This window comes from Orcinus orca, chromosome 8, assembly GCF_937001465.1.
Source record: "Orcinus orca chromosome 8, mOrcOrc1.1, whole genome shotgun sequence".
NCBI lineage: Eukaryota > Metazoa > Chordata > Mammalia > Artiodactyla > Delphinidae > Orcinus > Orcinus orca.
In genome coordinates, this window is record NC_064566.1 from 104239900 (window position 1) to 104256809 (window position 16910).

Sequence of the window (16910 nt, forward strand, 5' to 3'; positions counted from 1 at the left end):
TCCTTTCAGTGGCATGCTGGCACCTCCAGGGATTACTTGATTCAATAGGGGTGTGGGGCATGTTTGTCTTTGATGAGACTATTTCACATCTCCTCAGCGTAGAAATTTGCAATGTAATGTTATGCTAAAAGGAAAATGTCAAGAGAAGAAACAGAATTCCATAAACACCTTCTAAGCAACGAATATGCTCAATTAAAATCATATGCTCATAAATTGATATATTTGGCAGTACCTGAGGGAAAAGCCATTTTCAAAAATGAAATATGTAAAATCTCATTACAAACCTGCATTGACAAATGAACATTTGCATCCAATTTTGACAAGAATCACTAACTTTTAACTCCAATTAAGTAAAATGTTATTCTCTGCAAAACAAATTTAATTGTTCTCATTAACAGATCTGAATTACAAAAAGTTATAAAAGTTATAATAGATTAAATGACTATCTCAAACTTATGTGGAAAAACTACACTGCACAGGATTTTCCCACCTAACTCCCAACAAACAAGAACTGCTTTTCCAGTATCTCAGTGAACATAAACTCCATTCTTCAGGCTGATCAGCCAAAGAACTTGAACTCATCCTTGACATCTCTATCTTACTCTCTCTGTCCCATTCATGAGTAAAAATGCTTGGCTTTATCTGTAAAACTACATCCAGAATCGAACCATTTTCCCCATCTACCATCCTGGTTCAAGCTACCATCACTGTCCATCTAATATAATAACCTTCTAACTGGTCTCCTTATGTCCTCTTTTTGCCTCCCTCTTTAGCCTATTCACAGAGACCAGAGACTTCCTTTAAAATTTTAAGCCAGATCATGTCACTTCTTGGCTAAAAATCCTCCAATGGTTTCCCAGCTCACTCAGCATAAAAAACCAAAGTCCTTATAATGGAGTACAACAAACCACTTCTCTGACCTCATCTCCTCTACTTTTCCCAGCTCCGTTTCAGCCACATGTCCTACTTGTGTTTTTTTTCCAACTTGCTTTTTATTTCTATGCTACAGCCTTTAACTTGTTCTTCCACTGCCTAAAATGATCTGTTCCCAGATAAACACACTCCCTCACATCCCTCTGGTGTCTGCTCAAATCTCAACTTCTCCCAGAGGCCATCTGTGTCCATCCTATATAACTAGCAACTATTCTTTCACACTCTCTTCTCCCACTCTGTAACCCCACCACTCTGCATTAATTTTCTACAACGGCACATACCACCACATGACATATTATATATTTAATTATTTGCTTCTCTTCCTACCTCATTAAAATATAAGCTACAAAGGCAGGAAATGTGTGTGTTTTATTCACAGCTCTGCCCAGAGAGTCTAAAACAGTGCCTTGAATAGATAATTCTCTCAACAGATATTTCCTGAACAAATGAGCAAAGCAACAAACAACAAAATTTTTTTTATGTGAGTAATGCTTCCTCAGTTCCTTTTCTTTATGTAAGTAAAATAAACATACATACATATGCATAAAACTGATTTACCATTGCACTAAGTGTTTCTTCCCAATCAGGCCGCTCTCGAGGGTGAACGTTTCTGTGTAGTTCTGGAACAAAATCATCCTCTTCAGAATGTACTGAGGACTTCATCTTCCTAGAGATCAAAACATGAAAGACTGTGATAAGAGTTCCTGTTTCTAGGACAGCTTTCCAATGACAATTCAAAGAACAGATAATCATACCAGATTTGAAGTTCAGTTAAAAGAGTTTTAGTGGCTAGTATTGGCTCTCCATTTCTGCTCTGCTTTCAGAGCTCTTTCCTGATGTACCAACACCTGCTTTTATTCCAGGAGATAAAACTGAGGTTTATAACTAGTTATCCTTTACTCTATGGTAATTATTATATAAGGACTGATTTTATCTGTTCAACACAGTTGGAACCTTGAAAAGATTTGCAACAGTCATCAATATTTATAGAACTCCGCTAAGCATTAGTGAACATGCAAAATGAGAAAAGAGATACGGCACTTCTGGTTCCAATTTATGGAACATAGTGTATTGCACTAGCATTCTCAAGAAGAACAACTATGAATGCTGGAAAAAACATATAAAACTACTTGCCTGAAAGCACAGGAAAGCAAGCTTTACAGGTAGGATTTCTGGGGCTACATCCTTGGAGAGCAGGGGAGCCCATGAAGCAAATTCCACATTTAATCATTCTTTGGTATAAGAGATTTTCTAGACCAATCATGGCAAATAGAGCCCAAGCACACTGCTGTACCTTAACTGGGCTGAGAAGGCAGAGCCTGGAGACTGGGGCTGCCAAAGCAGAGGAGGCTCCAGAGTGAAAAATGTCCCCCAAAAGATATATATAGAAGGAGCCTAAAAATCTACATGAAAATTCCCCTCAAATTGTTAACTGATTCCTAAGCTTACATAAGTATATAGGACAAGATGCCAAAAAACCTATCAAAAAACAGCTAGTTGATGGGCAACAAAAAGCCAAGCAGATATTTCAACAGCCCAGCCACGCTGAGGAGATGGAGATTGGCAGGCAAGCACTGCCAAGATAGAGGAGTACTGAAAAGAAAAACGCTGGGCTCTCAACTGAGACTCCAGAACAGTCATGCCTTGGGAGTAAGGTCAAAATAGCAATAAACAAGCTCTAACCGAGCTTAAAATCAAGGCCTGACATGATCAGAACTGCCAGAAGAAAAATTAACTGTCCTCAGAGGAAAATAACATCCTATAGACCCTCTGCAAATTTCTCATCCACCTTGTGTGGCATCCAATAAACATGACAAGGAATGCCCCCAAAATTAATAATAATAAACAGGAACAAATGAATAAACATTGGGAATAAATTGTCAAAACAGAAAAAGACTCACATTTCATTCAGATTTTAGAATTATCAGAAAAGGACTTTAAAATTGCTATCATGGATTTCTGGCTTCTGTTTACAATGCAGAAAGCTGTAAAGAGCATCGCTCCCAGCCTAACAAGAGGAAGAAGCAGATAATCTATGAAATCATGACTTCTTTTGGATCCATCAGAAAACTGAGGTCTCCAGGCAACCAACTAGCCTAAACTCTAACGTAAAACAAGAATCTCCAAGATGAGATGAATTACAAACAATTACTTGCCTAGGACAAAGCAGAGGGAGAAGAGTAATATACAACTTGATAAGAAATATTCAGCTACATTTTTATCAAGTTGCTAAAAACATTTATCATTAATGTTCAATAAAATGAAAGAAATAGATGAAAAGATGAAGAATTTCAACAGAAAATTGGAATCTACGGAAAACAACAAAATGTTCATCCTAAAACTGAAAAATACCATATCTGAAATTAAGAACTCATTGGATCAGTTTAACAGAACAATGAACATGACTAAAGAGAGGATTAGTGAACTGGAAGACAGTTCAGTATAAAATATCCACATGGAAGCACATTAAGAAAAAAGTGACAGAAATACATAAAACAGCATAAAATACGCAAAAAAGCCCTCATATATGTCTAAATTCACAACTCAGAGATAAGACACATGAATTTAAAAAAGAAACAAAAGCAATGTTGTAAAAATAAAGGCTGAAAATTTTCAAAACTGGTGACAGTCATCAAACTACAGATCAAACGAATCTTACAAATATCAAGCAGGATTTTAAAAAATAAACACCTATATTACACTCAAACTGCTATAAAAAAATTACTAAGAGAAATTCTTTAAAGCAGCCAGAAAATAAAAGACAAATTGATTTCAAAGGAGCAATGATAACAATGTGAGGACATTTCAATGGAAATGATAATAGCATAAATCTTCAGCATAGTAAAAGGGAAAATATTGCCAACATAGAACCCTCTGCCTCACAAAACTATCCACTAATAAATCAGGTAAAATAATTTATTTTCAAACAAAAGCTGAAAGAATTTATTATCAGAAGACTTTCAATAAAAGAAATAGTAGAGTTCTTCCAACCAAAAGAAACTGATCCAGATCTACAGAAATGCATGATGAGCACAAAAAGTGGGGAAACATAAGTAAATATTGATGTAAAAGCAGATATAAACACAAAAATAATGTCCTACGAGGTTCATAATAGACATAAAAAAGCACAAAGGATAGGAGGGGTACATGCAGCCAAACAGTTTAGGAATCCTCTATTGGTTGGGAAGTGAAATAAATCCTATTTTAGAGAAGAATGCAACATTCCAAAGATATATGTTACAATCCCTATGGTAACCACTAAAAGAATAATAAATGTACAACTAAAAAGCTAATAGAGGAGAAAATTTTGAAAAATAAAACATACTTGATTAATCCCAAAGAAAGCAGTAAAGGAAGAATAAAGGCACAAAGAATAAACAAGGCAAATAAATAAATATCAAGATGGTAAACTTCAGTCCAAGGATATTATTAATAATTTTTAAGACGACTGGACTAGTTAGCAAGCATGTGTAGAAACTGTAACCCTCACTCATTACTGGTAGGAATTTAAATTGTACAGTCACTAGAGAAAACAGTTTGGCAGTTTCTCAAGATGTTAAACATAGAAAAACTGTATGAGCCATCAATTCCACTCCTAGGTATTTAACCAAGAGAAATAAAAGCATATGTCCACCAAGAACCTTTACATGAATATGCATAGCAATAGTATTCGTAATAGCCAAAAAGTAGAAACAAGCATCAACTGAAAAATGAACCAAAAAATTTACCAGATTCATACAATAAAATGATATTTGGCCATTAAAAAAAGAATGAAGTGCTAATCCATGTTACCACATGGATGAAAAGTAAAAGCATTATGCTTAATGAAAGAAGTCACACACAAAAGACCACAGATTGTATGATTCCATATATACAACATATCTAGAATAATCAAATTCACAGAGACAGGAAGTATACTGGTGGTTACCAGGGGCTTGATGGAGGACCAAATGGAGAGTTGCTACCAATGAATAAGAGATTTCTTTCTGAAACGTTCAAGAATTAGATAGTGGTGGTGTTTGTGTAAGTTTGAAAATACACTAACAACCACATAATCATATACTTTAAAGGAATGAATTTTATGGCATGTAAATTATATCTCAATAAAAAAGTAAATGGACTAAAAATTCTAATTAAAAATAGGTAAAGGGGGACATTTCATGATGATAAAAGTGTCAAATCAACAGAGTAAAATAATAAATCCATATGCAACAAACAACACAGCTTCAAAATACATAAGGCAAAATCTGAAAGAACTAAAAGGAAAATAGCTATATCCACCTTACAGGTGTAGATTTTAACAAACATTTCTCTGTAACTGATAGAATAAGCAAGCGAAAAGAAAAAAATGTAAGTATATAGGAGATTGAACAACCCAATTTTCCAACCTGAACTAAAACATTAAACCCAACAACTACAGAATATACGTTCTTTACAAGTGCATACAAAACATTTACAAAAAGACCATATGCTAGACCATGAAGTGGTCTCAACAAATACAAAAAATTTAAATCATGAACGAAGTGTTTTGTGACCACCAGAGCATTACACTAAAAATCAATTACTGAAAGGGACTTCCCTGGTGGTGCAGTGGTTAAGAATCTGCCTGCCAATGCAGGGGACACGGGTTTGAGCCCTGGTCCAGGAAGATCCCACATGCCATGGAGCAACTAAGCCCGTGCACCACAACTACTGAGCCTGCCCTCTACAGCCCATAAGCCACAACTACTGAGCTTGTGTGCCACAACTACTGAAGCCTGCGTGCCTAGAGCCCATGCTCCACAACAAGAGAAGCCACCATAATGAGAAGCCTGCACACCACAACGAAGAGTAGCCCCTGCTCTCCCCAACTAGAGAAAGCCCGTGTGCAGCAACGAAGACCCAATGCAACCAAAAATAAATTTATTTTTTTAAAAAATCAGTTACTGAAAGAGAACTAAAAATTCTCCCAAATGTTTGGAAATTAAGAAACAAAATTCTGAATAACTCATGAGTCAAATACACAAAATCACAACAGAAATTAGAAAATATTTTGATCTGAAAAATAAACACATTAAAATGTGTAGAATAAAACTGAGCTGGAGCAAAATTCACACCTCTAAATGTATATTATCTGAAATAAGACAAGTTGAAAAATAAATGATTTATGCTTCCATCATAAAAATCTAGAAAAAGAACAGAAAATTAATTCAAAAAAGTAGAAAGAAAAAAAAATTAATAAAGAAATCAATGAAATAGAAAGCAGGTGTATAATAGAAGAAATCAAAGCCAAAAGTTGATTCTTTGGAAGATTAATAAAATGGACAACGCCTAGGAAAAAACATTGAGAAAAAAACAAGGAACACAAATATAAAGAATGAAAATGGAGATATAACTAGAAGACTGCCGACATTAAAAAAGATTCTGAGAGGGACTTCCTTGGTGTTCCAGTGGCTAAGACACTGCGCTCCCAATGCAGGGGGCCCAGGGTTCAATCCCTGGTCAGGGAACTAGTCCCAACATGCCGCAAGTAAGAGTTTGCATGGGTAACTAAAGATCCCACACGCTGCAAAGATGATTCTGCACGTGGTAACGAAGATCCTGCCTGCCGCAACTAAGACCCACCACAGCCAAATAAATAAATAAATACTTTAAAAAATAAAAATAAAAGACTCTGAGGATACTACCGACAACTCTATTCCAATATATTGAGAATTTAGTTTAAATGAACAAATTCCCTGAAGAACACAACTTATCAAAACTGAAACAAGAAACAAAAGATTTAAATAGTCTTATAGCTATTAAAGAAAATGAATCTGTAAGAAAACTGCAAGCCCAAATGGATTCATTGGCGAATTCTTTCAAACATTTAAGGAATAAATAATAACAACCTTACATACATTCTTCCAGAGCATAAAAGTAAAAGGAAGACCTACCAACCTGTTCCATGAGGCCAGGACAGCCTTCATAACAAGCTGATAAAGACACTACTAGAAAAAAAAATTATGGTTCAACATCATGAACATAGTTGCAGAACTCCTAAACAAAATATTAGCAAAATGGATAGTGAACGAGTGAGTTTCAGTCCAAATTACAAATTATTTTAATATTCTAAAATCAATCCCTATAAACTGACCACATCATTAAAATAAAGGAATAAAAACATATAATTTCAGTAGGTAAAATTTAATACTTATTCATGATTTTTTAAATACATGTATGTTTTGATGAGGATTATTAAAACACACACAAACACACACAAACACACACACCTAGCATCACACTTAATGGTAAAACTGATGCTTTCCCGCTGACAAGCATGGTCAAAATGGTCATGAACAAGACAAGAATGTCTTCTATTCAACATTGTCCTTGAGATCTTAATCAGTTTTTATTTATTTATTTATTTATTTATGGCTGCGTTGGGTCTTTGTTGCTGCGCGCAGGCTTTCTATAGTTGCGGCAAGCAGGGGCTATCTTTGTTGCGGTGTGCAGGCTTCTCATTGCAGCGGCTTCTCTTGTTGCGGAGCACGAGCTCTAGGCGCGTGGGCTACAGTAGTTGTGAGTCACAGGCTCTAGAGCACAGGCTCAGTAGTTGTGGCGCACGGGCTTAGCTGCTCCACGAAATGTAGGATCTTCCCGGACCAGGGCTCGAACCCATGTCCCCTGCACTGGCAGGCGGATTCTTAACGACTGCGCCACCAGGGAAGTCCCTCTTAATCAGTTTTATTTAAGAAGGTAAGGAAAATAAATAAGAGGTATAAAAATTAGAACAGAAAAAATAAAATTCTCATATTTGAAAATGATACAGTATGTAAACAATCTAACAGACTCTAAAAACAATCCTAATAAATAAAATAATTTAGCAAGATCAGAGAATATAAGGTCAAATGCAAAAATAGAATGTATTTATATATACCAGTATCATACAATTATTTATTAAGACCAAAAAATCCCACCAAAAATACAATAGATAAATAATTTGTACTATCTTCCATATAATATTACACAGAAGAATAGTATTAGAGCACAGGCAAAACTAATCTATTGTGACAGAAGTCAGAATGGTTACCTTTGGGAGAGGTACTGAATAGGAGGGGCAAGGGTCTTGTAGGGTCCTGAGAATAATTTATATTTGATTGTGTTGTGAGTATATGAATGTATACATTTCTATAAGTTCTTCAAGCTCCATTCTTCTGATCTGTGGAGTTTATTTATATGCAAGTTATACCTTAAAAAAGTATAAAATAAGAATTTATTGGTAGGGGGCTTCCCTGGTGGCGCAGTGGTTGAGAATCTGCCTGCTAATGCAGGGGACACGGGTTCGAGCCCTGGTCTGGGAGGATCCCACATGCCGCGGAGCAACTGGGCCCATGATCCACAACTACTGAGCCTGCGCGTCTGGAGCCTGTGCTCCGCAACAAGAGAGGCCGCGATAGTGAGAGGCCCACACACCGCGATGAAGCGTGGCCCCCGCTTGCCATAACTAGAGAAAGCACTCGCACAGAAACGAAGACCCAACACAGCAAAAATAAATAAATTAATTAATAAACTTCTACCCCCAACATCTTCTTTAAAAAAAAAAAATTATTGGCAAATGTTACACATTATCGTAAAAGGTATAAAAATTGTTTATATACGTTTTGTGTCATGTAACAATGAATCAACTCCACAAAAACTTAGTATCTATTTAATTGACTATTTTCTTCTATGCTTTTAAAATTATAGACAAATTTTACCCTTAAAGTGATTAATTATAGCTGCATATCTAACAGAAAGGACAAAGTGTTAAGATTACTAACCATAAAACCTAAAGAATCTAATGCTATATTTAAAAGTTTTGTGTAAAACATCTCCAGACTTGAACCTGGATATTTTCAATCAAAAGGAAAAAGAAGAGAGAATAACACTTTCTTCAAATTGTGGGAACTAGCCTTACCATCTTGCTGCTTCCCTAATTAAAAAATTATTTGAATCTCTGACATACACTCACTTTATATTTTATGAGTTTCTTGTTCATAACATGAAAAATCATACTTGACGGAGTTGAAGTTCCACAGAAAAGTCCAAGTGACACATCGCCTAAGGGACTGCTTGCTCCCAGGGATATCTTCCCTTGATCCCCGGAGTGAATTCCAAGCAGCAATAGAACTTCTTTCCTTTTATCCCCCAATCTTTGTTTTTTGTTTATTTCTGGTACTTTGCCCAGCTGGGTATGGTTCTGTGACACTGGTGGACAGTGAGTTACTCCCCATTGGTATAGGGAATGACTGGGAAGTTTTCTTATGGTCTGACCATGTGATGATATTTGACAGATAGAGAAAGGCACCTATTCTCTGTCAGAGAAATGGGTTTTAGTCTATTTATGTCTGTCTGTTTGTGAAAGAATATATTTAAATTCTACTGAAGAGAACATCTCGTTGAGATATACCTAAACTGGTGAGTTTGGTGTTCTCTGTTTACGTTGTAAAACTGAAGCTACAAGGTGGCTGTGTGTGTCTGTAAATGATAAGAGTTATTACCTGTCATCATAGGGAGTAATATATTTTCCTACCTTCAGAGGATAATAATAAATTAGATTACAAAGCACCTTAAAATATTGGAGCTCTGTTCCGGTTCGTTTATACAGATTATTAAGTGCTTACAAATGTCTAATATTCCTAGAATTCCCAGAAAATAAGGAAATTGAACTTCTAACAATAACAGGGTTAGCTATGTTGGTGGTGAAAACAGAATGGAGGATTACTGAAGGCAGAGGAATCGAGTTCTGGTGATTTCCAACTGGAAATGCCTGATATACTATAATTCTTAGCAAGTATAACTTTATCATGCAAAAATCAAAAGAGTATCAAAAGGTATATAGCGAAAAATCTACCTCCCTTCCCTGTCTCCAGTCTGCCCAATTCCTACCCATTAAATTCCCCACTTTATATACTCTTCCAGACTTTAAGAATATATATATTTATGTATGTAATTTTTGCGTATATATTAAAGAATATACCCACAAAAAGCAAAGTAAAAAAGCAATGTGTAAATATGCTACTCTTTGCGCAAAAAATTAGAACAGTTTTATTCCTCCAACTCCACCCCACTTTTTACATAAAAAGTATGTTTGCACACCCTTGTGCAGTTCTCTAATATTTCCTGCGGAACTTTCCATATCAGTATATAAAGAGCTTCTTCACTGTTTTTATAACTGTGTAACAGTCCACTGTGTAGATATTCCATAATTTACTGAACCAATCCCCTACTAATGAATTCTTGAATTATTTCCAATCTTTTGCTATTACTAACTATGCTACAAATCTGTAAATGTCATTTTTATATATGTTCACGTGTACCTGAAAGACAAATACAACACAGTGTAAAAAGTTCTTTTTATACAGTAGCCCATTTTTCTGTTCGGTTCCTGGTCTTTTTCTTATATCTTTTTAGTTCTTTATATACTAAAGAGATTAGTTCTTCATTTGTATTATGAATTCCAAGTATTTTTTAAAGGCTGTCATTGGTCCTTGCTTATTGTTTTCTATAATGCAGATGTTTTATATTTTATGTAGTTGAATTTCAGAACCCTTTCTTTTAGGAGTTTTGCATTTTTTTAACATCTTTATTGGAGTATAATTGCTTTACACTGTTGTGCTAGCTGCTGCTGAATAACAAAGTGAATCAGTCATACATATTCATATATTCCCACATCTCCTCCCTCTTGCGTCTCCCTCACACCCTCCCTATTCCACCCCTCTAGGTGGACAGAAAGCACCAAGCTGATCTCCCTGTGCTATGTGGCTGTTCCCACTAGCTATTTTACATTTGGTAGTGTATATATGTCCATGCCACTCTCTCACTTCATCCCAACTTACCCTTCCCGCTCCCTGTGTCCTCAAATCCATTCTCTACGTCTGCGTCTTTATTCCTGTCTTATCCCTAGGTTCTTCAGAACCTTTTTTTTTTTTTTTAGATTCCATACATATATGTTAGCATACAGTATTTGTTTTTCTCTTTCTGACTTACTTCACTCTATATGACAGACTCTAGGTCCATACCCCTCACTACAAATAACTCAATCTCATTTCTTTTTATGGCTGAGTAATATTCCATTGTATATATGTGCCACATCTTCTTTATCCATTCACCTGTCGATAGACACGTAGGTTGCTTCCATGTCCCGGCTATTGTAAATAGTGCTGCAATAAACACTGTGGTACATGACTCTTTTTGAATTATGGTTTTCTCAGGGTATATGCCCAGTAGTAGGATTGCTGGGTCGTTTGGTAGTTCTATTTTTAGTTTTTCAAGGAACCTCCATAGTGGCTGTATCAATTTACATTCCCACCAACAGTGCAGGAGGGTCCTCTTTTCTCCACACCCTCTCCAGCATTTATTGTTTGTAGATTTTTTGACGATGGCCATTCTGACCAGTGTGAGGTGATACCTCAGTGTAGTTTTGATTTGCATTTCTCTAATGATTACTAATGTTGAGCATTCTTTCATGTGTTTGTTGTCAATCTGTATAACTTCTTTGGAGAAATATCTATTTAGGTCTTCTGCCCATTTTTGGATTGCATTGTTTTTTTGATGTTGAGCTGCATGAGATGCTTGTATATTTTGGAGGTTAATCCTTTGTCCGTTAATTCCTTTGCAAATATTTTCTCCCATGCTGAGGGTTGTCATTTGGTCTTGTTTATGGTTTTCTTTGCTGTGCAAAAGCTTTTAAGTTCCATTAGGTCCCACTTGTTTATCTTTGTTTTTATTTCCATTTCCCTAGGAGGGGGGTCAAAAAGGATCTTGCTGTGATTTATGTCATAGAGTATTCTGCCTATGTTTTCCTCTAAGAGTTTTATAGTGTCTGGCCTTACATTTAGGTCTTTAATCCATTTTGAGTTTATTTTTATGTATGGCTTTAGGAAGTGTTCTAATTTCATTCTTTTACATGTAGCTGACCAGTTTTCCCAGCACCACTTATTAAGGAGGCTGTCTTTTCTCCATTGTATATTCTTGCCTCCTTTATCAAAGATAAGGTGACCATATATGCATGGGTTTATCTCTGGGCTTTCTATCCTCTTCCATTTATCTATATTTCTGTTTTTGTGCCAGTACCATACTGTCTTGATTACTGTAGGTTTGTAGTATAGTCTGAAGTCAGGGAGCCTGATTCCTCCAGCTCCATTTTCCTTTCTCAAGATTGCTTTGGCTATTCAGGGTCTTTTTCACAAATTGTGAAATTTTTTGTTTAATTCTGTGAAAAATGCCATTGGTAGTTTGATAGGGATTGCACTGAATCTGTAGATTGCTTTTAGTATAGTCATCTTCACAATGTTGATTCTTCTGATCCAAGAACATGATATATCTCTCCATCTGTCTGTATCATTTTTAATTTCTTTCATCAGTGTCTTATAGTTTTCTGCATACAAGTCTTTTATCTCCTTCGGTAGGTTTATTCCTAGGTATTTTATTCTTTCCATTGCAACGGTAAATGGGAGTGTTTCCTTAGTTTCTTTCAGATTTTTCATCATTAGAGTATAGGAATGCAAGCGATTTCTGTGCATTAATTTTGTATCCTGCTACTTTACCAAATTCATTGATTAGCTCTAGTAGTTTTCTGGTAGCATCTTTAGGGTTCTCTATGTATAGTATCATGTCATGCACAAACAGTGACACTTTTACTTCTTATTTTCCAATTTGGATTCCTTTTATTTCTTTTTTGTCTCTGATTGCTGGGGCTAAAACTTCCAAAACTATGTTGAACAATAGCAGTGAGAGTGGAAAACCTTGTCTTGTTCCTGATCTTAGTGGAAATGGTTTGTTTTTCACCATTCAGAATGACGCTGGCTGTGAGTTTGTCATATATGGCCTTTATTATGTTGAGGAAAGTTCCCTCTATGCCTACTTCCTGGAGGGTTTTTATCATAAATGGGTGTCGAATTTTGTAGAAAGTTTTTTCTGCATCTATTGAGATTATCATATGGTTTTTATCCTTCAATTTGTTAATATGGTGTATCACATTGATTGATTTGCATATAGTGAAGAATCCTTGCATTCCTGGGATAAACCCCACTTGACCATGGTGTATGATCCTTTTAATGTGCTGCTGGATTCTGTTTGCTAGCATTTTGTTGACGATTTTTGAATCTATGTTCATCAGTGATATTCGCCTGTAGTTTTCTTTCTTTGTGACATCTTTGTCTGGTTTTGGTATCAGGGTGATGGTAGCCTTGTAGAATGAGTTTGGGAGTGTTCCTCCCTCTGCTGTATTTTGGAAGAGTTTGAGAAGGATAGGGATTAGCTCTTCTCTAAATGTTTAATAGAATTCGTCTGTGAAGCCATCTGGTCCTGGGCTTTTGTTTGTTGGAAGATTTTTAATCACAGTTTCAATTTCAGTGCTTGTGACTGTTTGTATTTTCTATTTCTTCCTGGTTCAGTCTCAGAAGGTTGTGCTTTTCTTAGAATTTGTCCATTTCTTCCAGGTTGTCCATTTTATTGGCATATAGTTGCTTGTGGTAATCTCTCATAATCCTTTGTATTTCTGCAGTGTCACTTGTTACTTCTGCTTTATCATTTCTAATTCTGTTAATTTGAATCTTCTCCCTTTTGTCTTATGAGTCTGGCTACTGGTTTATCAATTTTGTTTATCTTCTCAGAGAACAAGCTTTTAGTTTTATTGATCTTTGCTATCGTTTCCTTCATTTCTCTTTCATTTATTTCTAATCTGATTTTTATGATTTCTTTCCTTCTGCTAACTTTTGGGTATTTTTGTTCTTCTTTGTGTAATTGATTTAAGTGTAAAGTCAGGTTGTTTATTTGAGATGTTTCTTGTTTCTTGAGGTAGGTTTGTATTGCTATAGCTTCCCTCTTAGAACTGCTTTTGCTGTATCCCATAGGTTTTAGGTCATTGTGTTTTCACTGTCATTTGTTTCTAGGTATTTTTTGATTTCCTCTTTGATTTCTTCAGTGATCTCTTGGTTACTCAGTAGTGTATTGTTTAGCCTCAATGTGTTTGTATTTTTTACAAATATTTTCCTGTAATTGAGATCTAGTCTCATAGCATTGTGTCGGAAAAAAATACAATTTCAGTTTTCTTAAATTTACCAAGGCTGACTTGTGACCCACGATATGATCTATCCTGGAGAATGTTCCATGAGCACTTGAGAACAAAGTGTATTGTGTTGTTTTTGGATGGAATGCCCTATAAATATCAATTAAGACCATCTTGTTTAACGTGTCATTTAAACCTTTTGTTTCCGTATTTATTGTCATTTTGATGACCTGTCCATTGGTGAACGTGGGGTGTTAAAGTCACCTACTATTATTGTGTTACTGTCGATATCCCCTTTTATGGTTGTTAGCATTTGCCTTATGTATTGAGATGCTCCTATGCTGGGTGCATAAATATTTACAATTGTTCTATCTTCTACCTGGATTGATCCCTTGAACATTATGTAGTGTCCTTCTTTGTCTCTTGTAATAGTCTTTTTTGTAGGTCTATTTTGTCTGATATGAGAATTGCTACTCCACCTTTCTTTTAATTTCCATTTGCATGGAATATCTTTTTCCATCGCCTCACTTTCAGACTGTATGTGTCCCTAGGTCTGAAGTGGGTCTCCTGTAGACAGCATATATATGGGTCTTGTTTTGTATCCGTTCAGCCAGTCTGTGTCTTTTGATTGGAGTAAATTTAATCCATTTACATTTAAGGTAATTATCGATATGTATATTCCTATTACCATTTTCTTAATTGTTTTGGGTTTGTTATTGTAGGTGTTTTCCTTCTCTTGTGTTTCCTGCCTAGAGAAGCTCCTTTAGCAGTTGTTGTAAAGCTGGTTTGGTGGCACTGAATTCTCTTAGCTTTTGCTTGTCTTTAAAGGTTTAAATTTCTCTGTCAAATCTGAATGAGATCCTTGCTGGGTAGAGTAATCTTGGTTGTAGGTTCTTCCCTTTCATCACTTTAAATACGTCCTGCCACCCCCTTCTGGCTTGCAGAGTTTCTGCTGAAAGATCAGCTGTTAACCTTATGGGGATTCCCTTGTATGTTATTTGTTGCTTTTGCCTTGTTGCTTTTAATATATTTTCTTTGTACTTAATTTTTGATAGTTTGATTAATACGTGTCTTGGCGTGTTTCTCCTTGGATTTCTCCTGTATGGGACTCTCTGCGCATCCTGGACTTGATTATTTCCTTTCCCATAGTAGGAATGTTTTCAACTATAATCTCTTCAAATATTTTCTCAGTCCCTTTCTTTTTCTCTTCTTCTTCTGGGACCCCTATAATTCGAAAGTTGGTACTTTTTGCTGTCCCAGAGCTCTCTGAGACTGTCCTCAATTCTTTTCATTCTTTTTTCTTTATTCTGCTCTGTGGTAGTTATTTCCACTATTTTACCTTTCCGGTCACTTACCCGTTCTTCTGCCTCGGTTATTCTGCTATTGATTCCTTCTAGAGAATTTTTAATTTCACTTACCGTGTTGTTCATCATTGTTTGTTTGACCTTTAGTTCTTCTAGGTCCTTGTTAAACGTTTCTTGAATTTTCTCCATTCTATTTCCAAGATTTTGGATCTTTACTATCATTACTCGGAATTCTTTTTCAGGTAGACTGCCTATTTCCTCTTTATTTGTTTGGTCTGGTTGGTTTTTACCTTGCTCCTTCATCTGCTCTGTATTTCTCGGTCTTCTCATTTTGCTTAACTTACTGTGTTTGGGGTCTCCTTTTCACAGGCTGCAGGTTCGTAGTTCCTGCTGTTTTTGGTGTCTGCCCCCAGTGGGTAAGGTTGCTTCAGTGGGTTGTGTAGGCTTCCTGGTGGAGGGGACTAGTGCCTGTGTTCTGGTGGATGAGGTTCGATCTTGTCTTTCTGGTGGGCAGGACCACATCCGGTGGTGTTTTTCGGGGTGTCTGTGAACTTCTTATGATTTTAGGCAGCCTCTCTGTTAACGGGTGGGGTTGTGTTCCTGTCTCGCTGGTTGTTTGGCATGGGGAGTCCAGCACTGGAGCTTGCTTGTCGTTGAGTGGAGCTGGGTCTTAGCGTTGAGATGGAGATCTCTGGGAGAACTCTCGCCAATTGGTATTACGTGGGGCCAGGAGGTCTTTGTTGGTCCAGTGTCCTGAACTCAGTTCTCCCACCTCAGAGGCTCAGGCCTGACACCCAGCCGGAGCATCAAGACTCTGTCAGGCACACAGATGTTTGAGGGGTGTGGTTTGGTACCAACGGGTTGCAGAGCTCCCTGCAGTCGGCCACGTCAGACTCAGAGCAGAGCTTAGACTTCCTGAAGGACCGGAAGCTGATGGAGCTCTATGGGGAGTTTTGCATTTTAAGTCAGTTCAAAATGCCTTTCCTCATCTAAAACAATTTTTTTTTAATTTTCCATGTTTTCTTTTGAATATTTCATGGTTTCCTTTAATACATTATATCTTCAACCATTTGGAAATTATCCCTGGTATGAGGCAGATCTCCAATTTTATTTTCCACAGATGCATATGCAGTTTCCCCCAAAGTTTTTCCTCAATACTTTGCTGGTGGCCCAGTGGTTAAGACTCTGCTTGCCAATGCAGGGGACACGGGTTCGAGCCCTGTTCCGGGAAGATCCCACATGCCACAGAGCAACTAAGCCCCTGAGCCACAACTACTTAGCCCACGTGCCACAACTACTGAAGCCCATGCGCCTAGAGCCCATGCTTCGCAACAAGAGAAGCCACTACAACAAGAAGCCCACGCACCACAACGAAGAGTAGCCCCCACTTGTCGCAACTACAGAAAGCCCACACACCGCAATGAAGATCCAACGCAGCCAAAAGTAAATTAATTTTAAAAAAACAAACAAACATAATGTCTCTGTTGGTTTTTGAGAAGCCATCTTTGCCATATCTTCCTATGTATTAGGGTGTATTTCTAGGCTTTCCATTTTACTCCCTTATGCCCTCTATTCATACCAGTATCACAAGTTTTTAACTATTGACACTTTATAGCAATGTCTGCTCACACTAATCCTCTATCCAACATCCTTGCTTTTTT

General features: G+C 36.7%; 1 protein-coding gene across 6 annotated transcripts in view; it reads right to left on the reverse strand.

Moving 5' to 3' along the window:
* Window positions 1–16910, reverse strand: part of ARHGAP32 (Rho GTPase activating protein 32) — a 266634-nt gene that overhangs the window by 154551 nt on the left and 95173 nt on the right. For all 6 annotated transcript variants that reach the window (XR_004477239.2, XM_033406971.2, XM_049713594.1 and 3 more), the window contains one exon: window positions 1492–1600. Coding sequence is in view for 5 of the 6 variants with exons in the window: in XM_033406970.2 (XP_033262861.1) it covers window positions 1492–1600 (109 nt within the window). In the remaining variant the exon portion in view is untranslated. The remainder of the gene's footprint in view (window positions 1–1491; window positions 1601–16910) is intronic.